This window comes from Bos mutus, chromosome 10, assembly GCF_027580195.1.
Source record: "Bos mutus isolate GX-2022 chromosome 10, NWIPB_WYAK_1.1, whole genome shotgun sequence".
Classification (NCBI taxonomy): Eukaryota; Metazoa; Chordata; class Mammalia; order Artiodactyla; family Bovidae; genus Bos; species Bos mutus.
Genome location: NC_091626.1, coordinates 97,147,040 through 97,154,524, shown reverse-complemented (window position 1 = coordinate 97,154,524; position 7,485 = coordinate 97,147,040). Strand labels below are relative to the sequence as shown.

Here is a 7,485-nt window from a genome sequence, read left to right as displayed (position 1 = left end):
GAACAGAGGTGAGCTGGACAAAGAAAGCCCCTAGAACTGGTCGATCCCTGCCCCACTCTGATATCCTGCCTCGTCTTGGCTGCCTCAGCCTATCCACTTATGTTTCCACAGCGGACCTTCGGCCCTAGACTGAGGTGGTCTCCACTGGAACCTCCATGGGAAGCAGCCGTGGGAGGGCTGATGACCACCCTCCCAGCAGGGGTGGGCAAGACGGCCACGTGCCACCGCTCAGAGCCGAGGAAGGCAGCTGGCCCGAGGGCGGCGTCGGCGGCGGGCCGCGGGGGTGGCAGGGCTGGCCCTCGGGTCTGGGGCTTTTGGGGGACTTAACGCAGGTTCCGGGAATCACCCCTGCGTGTGGAGATCCCGGCTCACCCCTGCTCCCATGCCAAGGGAGAAAAACGGGTGGTCAGGCGTGTTGGGAGTTTCTCCACAGACTACGCATTTCCCGGCAGCCCCTGCGGCCTCCCCCTGGGCCCCTGGAGGGGGCGGAGCTCCTCCCCCTGGGCCCCTTACACACCTTTTAAGCCGACCCCACACCGTGCTGACCTGCCCGCCCCAGGTTCCCAGGCAGAGGGCTCGAGGCTCCAGGCCGGCCTCACCAGGTCTGGGCAGAGGTGGGGCGAAGGCGGGGGTCCTGCGAGGAAACGTTGTCCAGCGCGGCAGCCTCTCGTTAGTACTCCTTGGCTTCCTGCAACTGGGCCAGGTACTCCTCCTCGGGAGGGTTGTCCGCGCAGGCTCGGCCATTGTTGGCGGGCCGCACCGCGTGGTAGTGGGTGCAGTCCGCCTTACACGGGATCCAGGGCAGCGTGTCCACCTTGAAGTGAAGCTCGGGCGAGACGTCGGTGCTGACCAAGTCGGGCGCGCCGGCACCCTTGCCCCGGGTCAGCAGCCGGCTGCTCACGTCGTAGCAGCAGTGCTGGGCTGCCGGCGTGCTGCAGAGAGCGCAGGCAGAAGGGGCTGTGGACCGGTACTCGTCCAGGCGCTCGCACGGGCCGCCGGCATCCCTCCAGCGGAAGCTGCGGCCTTGATGCTCCTCCCACAGGCTCACGGCGCTGGACACGGCCTCCAACGCGTATGCGCATGGGCAGCTGGGCAGGGCCCGCAGCACCTGGCTTCAGGTACTTGGCCAGGAAGTCACTCTTGCAGTTCAGCCACTTTTCACAGCTGTCCACATTTGCAGAGGGCAGGGGAGGTGGCAGGGGAACAAGGGACCGGTCAGCCCCTGGGTGGGGTGGGGGTTACTCAAGGGCCAGTACAAAGGTGTGGCTTGGAGGCATCTTAACGGGTAGGCGGGGAGGTACTCACACCCGAGCTGGGGGCAGAACGACCTGGCCAACACGGTCGGGAGAGACCACATATCACCACGCAGGCAAGCTGAAGCAACATGCCATGACCACATGGACAACGGCCAAGGGGCTAGAGGAGGGGGCCAGCAAGCCCCGATGAGCTACCCTTTGTCCTTTTAGATGCGGGGTGGTGGGAAAGATCCTGGGATCTTGGGGAAGGAGCTGGGGTGGTAGGGGGCAGGGACAGCTGTTTCAGTCTCCCGGTAAGAAAATATTTCCCTGTTTTAACCACTCTCACTGGCCTATTCCTGTTCTTAACCTTACCCTTCTCAGGTTCACTCTATCCTTCTGGGCCCCCAGCGGTCCCTGTGTCTATGCTGCCCTCCTCCTCTCTCCCTCTGTTGGGAAATGTGGCTTCTCTGACCACACAGAACAAACTGCTCCTTCCTCTTTGCTCCAGACCGTTAGGGCCCACTTGGCAGTGTTGGGCCTAAGTTGGTCCTGTGCATCTTTCCCTCTAAGACCCGAGCCCCTTGAAGGCTGGGACCGGACTTAAGTCTTCTGGGAATCTCCTGCCCGCCACAGGGCTGGGTGCACCTTCCTGGCTCAGCGAGCTTCTGCAGCATGGAGCACAGGAGTCAACTGCAAGGAGGCTGCTGGCAGCTGCCTGCCTCCTTGGGGGTGCAGATGAGCGCCAGGGACACAGATGGGGAGTGTGCTGGTGAAAGCGTGGCCTGCTCCTCACTGCTGGAAAGGAGCGGTCTGGAGCTCTGGACCCTGACCAGTTTTGACAGCACCTGCTCCCCAGACAGAGCTTGCCAGGAGCATCCAAGAGTGACCAGGGAGGGCAAGCTACAAGGTCCCTGTCCTGTTCTGTTCCCCTGGATGATCTCCCAAGCTCTGTGGCTCCCCTCAAGACCTTCTCAGCAGGAATATCAGGCTGGGAAAGGCCAGTGGGCCTGGCAAGGGGGTTGCTCAGAAGTGCTACGGTCCCCTTGCTGGGGAGGCTAACCTTCCAGCTGAAAGATGTGCTCTGCATCCAGGAGGCACTATTCCTGCCAGTGCAGTGAGGTTCCACCCTTCCGAGAGAGGTTCTCCTCCAGACCCCCAGAGGACAGGGCTAGCCCCCCACACTGACCTGGGTGGAGCGTGTCCATAGCATCGCCAGGGGCTGCCACCTCTCACTGTGGAAGCCCAAGGGGTCCTTGTCCTCGGCACCTTGGGGAACAGAGGAGACCAGGCTGGTGGTGCCACAGGGCATGTCTGTGCCCCCAGTGGGCGCCAGCCTTCACTAGGCTTGTGGTGCCCACAGCCACCTGGGACGGGGCAGGACCACCACGTTTGTGAGCTTCCTGGCTCCCCTCTCCCGAGTCCACCCTGTACAAGGCTCAGACAGTGCAAGCCACTCCCTCTGCAGGCGCTGGGGCTCATCTCACCAGGACGGGGGCAGGTCGCAGGCGCAGGACTTGGAGGCAATGCAGGTGTAGCTGCAGGGCTGAGTCCTCTGCTGGCCACTGCCACAGCTCCCACTGCAGAGAGACCAGGGGCTCCACTCCTCCTGAAGCTCATAGTCTGGGTCAAGGCAGGGAGCCAGGTGTGAGTGGGCAGAGCCCATGAGGTGCCCTGGTGTGAATTAGCAAAAGGCACCCCCTTCCTCTGCAGGACGCAGCCCTGGGGCCAGGACTCCCCTAGTGGATGAAGCAGGGGTCCAATTTCAGCCCCACTCACCTGTTCAGCTTGGCACCCCTGTGCAGTGAACACTTGGGCAAATGCAGGAGGTGTCACAAACCCCAGTCACCCCTTCTGTGCCCATATAGCAACACAGAGCAAAGCTATCTGGAGGCCACTTGATCGCTGCTGGGGACCTTGGAAAAGTCCGCCTACATCTTTAAGCTACACTTTTATGGCAATCAAAACCATAGTTGACAATACTTTCCTGGCATTTGGGGTATTAAAGAATGTCCCTGCTCCCCACGTTAGTGACCCAGTCCTGCTCTGAGGGACCCGAAATGCACCAGGGCTCTCACTGGAACCCCTGAAGTACTCAACACACATGCCTGGCCCTCTCCTCACTTCCCAGGCAGGTCTGAACAGGCTGGCACCAAGTGATTAAGAAAAATCAATAGAAGAAATGTCGAAAATCATGAAAATTCTGCCTGTTAGCTTACGTGACTCTGGTAAAACAGGGAAAGCCTGCTATGACTTAGTCTGAACCAATGATGTGTCACTAGGGCTCTGGAAAGTACAGCTGTAACACTGCGTGAAACATTCTTACCCAGGGAAAACCGGAACTGCAACACGCAAAAATAAAAATGCCTGTCATGGTGGCGGGGCGGGGGGTGGGGGGGGCAGGTTTCAGGTGATATTTTCTGAACAGTCTGTGTTGTCATCTTGCTTTCTAAAATAATCATCGCCAATACCTTGTTTACTATGTACTTAGACTTTAAAAGCATTAACTCACCACTCTCTACACTTAGTTCCAAGTAGTAAGGGTGGTGCCCATCTCCATTTTGTAGAGGAAGGAAGCGAGGCCCAGGAGGTTAAGTAACTTGCCCAAGGTCACTCAGCTGGTAAGCAGCAGACCCAGGATTCAGACTCACACAGTCTGAGGTCAGTTGTGAGTGGTGGGATTTATAATATTTCTTAATTTGTTGGAAAACTGATAGATGTAAATAAATATTATTAACAAATGCCTGTTTTGCTTAAGGGATCTCAGGGCTATTGTAGAGTCAAATGTTTAAAAAATAAAAGCCTTTGCAAGCCTTGGGTGTTACTATTGAGCTGATGATGGTGTTGGTACAGGGCCTAAGCTCCAGACTTCCACAACTGCCCCTGCCCAGGAAGCTGTCACCCTTATTTCCGCTCAGGACCTCCAGGGGCAGCAGCCAGGGAGGTCAAGATGGGGGTACTCACCGTAGCGATCAGGCTCCTCAAAGGCCCAGTCTCTGGGAGACAGTGGGCCCTGCTCCCAGCCTCCTGCGGCCCCACTGAAGCCCGGCTCCTGATCATCTCTACCGTGTTCCTCACTGTCCTCCTGGTCCTCACCCTCACTGTACTCTGGGGGATCATCCTCCTCTTCCTCCTCCTGCTCTTCCCCTGAGGCTCTGCCCTTGAGACGGGCCTCTCTTCCTCACCCTCTGAGTAGCCCCAGGAGAGAGGCCAGAAGAGTTCCTCAGCAGGCAGCCAGCAGGGGGCGCCCTCGGACCAGCGATTGTTGGGCTCAGCCATCAGGTCCACCTCCAGCTCATCCTGGGGATCCACTACCACGTCGATAGTCACCTGCAGAGGGACAGACACACCCAGCCACGGAGGGAGGCCTTAGAGCCAGGCTCCAAAGAGGAGGGAGATGATAGGCCTAGGGTCAGGGGGAGAGGTCCAACCCCTTCTCTAAACCAGCCCGTTCTTCTGGTCAACCTTCTTGGTCTCCCTGGGGCAGCTGGGGTCACAGCCTAAGCCCTGGCCTTGCATCAGAATTTGAGGGAGATTCCTGACCCGCTAATCTCACCCCAGACAGATTTAACAAGTGTGAGATGGGACCAGATGTGATAGTTCTAACGTGCCAGGTTGGAGATCCACTCATTTATGAGAAGCTGGGTTTGAATTCTGGCTCCAGCAGCCCACAGACTGCCCAGCTGCTGGGGCCACCAACAGCCCTGAACCTCCACTTCCTCATTGTAGGGCCAGAAAATGAGACCAAGTGACAACAAACCCCCCAGAAGCCCGGGGAAGGGCTCTTGTTCACCACTTTGTGGACAGAAAATAAATAACGTGAAATCATTTATGTGAATGTGAACTTTAAAAACATCATTTTGGGGCTATTATGAAGTAACATGAGGTCAAAGGACAAAATTGGGTGGGGGAACCAACAAAATACAAAGAAAAGGGAAATCACCCATATTCCATTTGTGACAGGTAACATTTTGGTAATTAACACTCCAAGTTTAGATATACGGATACACACACGCATACTTTTAAACAACTTTAGAATGTTATGTGTTTCATATTTTTGTGGTTTTTTCTTTCAGTGAAAGTGTTTTATAAGCTGTAGATGGTACACAAAATGCAGGAATTATTATCTTTAGGGATTCAGGGCTGACAGTGAAGACTGTAAGCTGGAATTCCACCAACCTCTCTAGTTTTCTCTCCCATAAAGCCCCTCTGGTGGGCGATCTACCCTATTCTTCTTCAGGGGCCTGTAGTAAGGAGTGGGCCTGGCCAGGGAAGATCAGACCTTCAGGGCTTTCTACTTGAACTCTGCCCATATTCCAGGAACCGCCTGCCACTCAAGAAACATTCTCTGCTCATTCAGTCCTCATGATAGCCCTGTCAGATTGGTGCTGTTTGCCCCTTGCTATGGTCTAACTAGACATGATTAGATAACATCACCAACTCAATGGACATGATCTGAGCAAACTCGAGGAGATAGTGGAGGACAGGGAAGCCTGGCATACTGCAGCTCATGGGGTTGCAAAGAGTCGGACACAGCTGAGCGACTGAACAACAACATCTAGGCGATAGAGGCTGTGAGAGCCACGTGATGGTCTGCAGCTAAGAGGTGGGGAAGCCCGACTCCTCCTACTCCATAGGTGGGGCATGAGAGTCACCTTGTCTGACCCACACAGGACCCCCGTCCTCCACGGAATAGATGAGGATGAGATGAGATCAGGATGAGATGCCTGACCTCGGAGCTGAGCTGTTGAGCCCAGCTTTTCTCCAGGAATCCGCTGGGTCATGGCCGCCCTTGTAGCCCTCACCTGGATGTTGGGGTTCAAGGCACTCAAATCTGTATTGGTCAATCCTGGCAATTTCTGCAGCTCCAGCAGCAAGGGAGCGTCCTTCAGGGTCCCAGGTGAGGGCGTCTTATCTAGGACCAGGGGTGCTGATTCAGGGAGCGCCCGACATCTGTGTCGACGTGACCCTGCCTGGAGGTGGGCCCTGGAGAGCAGAGGGGTCTCCTCCTCTTCTCTGGGAGAGCTGGGATCTGGGGAGGCTGAGGTCAAGGCCCATGTGGACCTGGGAAAGTCTGGGAGGGGGTGGGGAGCAGGGGGGAGGCAGGAGGTTTGGGGCCAGACCAGGTCACATACCCACTTGTGACCACGCACCCAAACATGTCTGTTTGGGGACTTCCCTGGTGGTCCAGTGGTAAAGAATCTGCCTTCCGGTGCAGGGGACGCGGGTTTGACCCCTAGATGGGGAGCTGAGATCCCACAGGCCGTGGGTCAACTAAACCCATGATTGCAAGGAACAGCCTGAGCAGCACGGCGAAGACACAGCACAGCCAAATAATAAATTAATTACACAAAGCCACGTCTGCTCTGACACCTCAGAGGGTGGACGATGCCCCCAAAGCGCTCGGGTGAAATGATGCCAACGTGAGGCATGAGGAGGAGGGGTCAAATCAGGTTTCTACACACGGAAGAGGCACAATCCCACCTCCTCTTTCACAGATGGAAGAAACGGAGGCCTGGAGGGGAAGGGAGGTGTTTTAGGCAGCAATTCCAAAGTCCAGTTCGCAGCCTCAGAATCCCCCAGGGCCCTTGTCAGAGAACAGACACTCCGGCCCTCCCAGGTCAGGGCAGGGGGCTCGGAGAGCCTTGACACAGGTGTGGGCAGCGGCCCTGGACCCTTCCCCTCTGACGCCCCCCTGCCACCTGGCCTTCCCAAGTCATCCATGTAGGGTCTGTATTCCCTGGCATCCTTAACCACAGCTATAGCTTCCTTTGCCTGCCCACCTGGGGCCCGGATTTCCAGGCTGTGGGTGTGTCCGTCTGTCTGCCAGTCAATTCTCTCTGCTGGCCAGTGTCATGAGGTCCACACTGGGCCTGTCCTTGCTACAGCGCAAGTAGTGAGTGAAAGTAGATCCTGGATGTCTCTGGCTCTTTCTCTGGCCTTCTCTGCTCAGACTGGGACACTGGGAGCTCAGCACCTACCTCCAGGCTGCAGCCCCATTGCCCAGGTCCCTACACCAGGGCAGAACGAGCCTGTCCAGCTCTGTCCCGTGAGCCTCAGGGGCCGGGAGCCTCTGGACCCTGCTTCACCCAGGCCACAGCCTTGACCCTGCCTTCTACTTCCTAGCTGGGCAGTGTGGTAGTACTGGAAAACATGGATCTGGAGAGTCAGTTCTTCTTACCAGCTCATTCAATCTGGTGATTTCCCATCAACAAAATGAGGACAATAATTCCTGCCTGGAAGGACTGTC

The 7,485-nt window shown here is 56.8% G+C and overlaps 1 protein-coding gene across 1 annotated transcript; it reads right to left on the bottom strand.

The window, feature by feature from the left end:
- Window positions 1–529: 529 nt before the first annotated feature.
- ISM2 (isthmin 2) lies at window positions 530–7,235 on the bottom strand. Its single transcript, XM_070378575.1, is given in 8 exon segments — window positions 530–1,114; window positions 1,116–1,222; window positions 1,306–1,328; window positions 2,723–2,858; window positions 4,200–4,410; window positions 4,413–4,565; window positions 6,041–6,309; window positions 7,217–7,235. Coding segments are annotated over 8 exon segments (1,362 nt in total). The 3' UTR covers window positions 530–670.
- Between the last annotated feature and the right edge of the window lie 250 nt (window positions 7,236–7,485).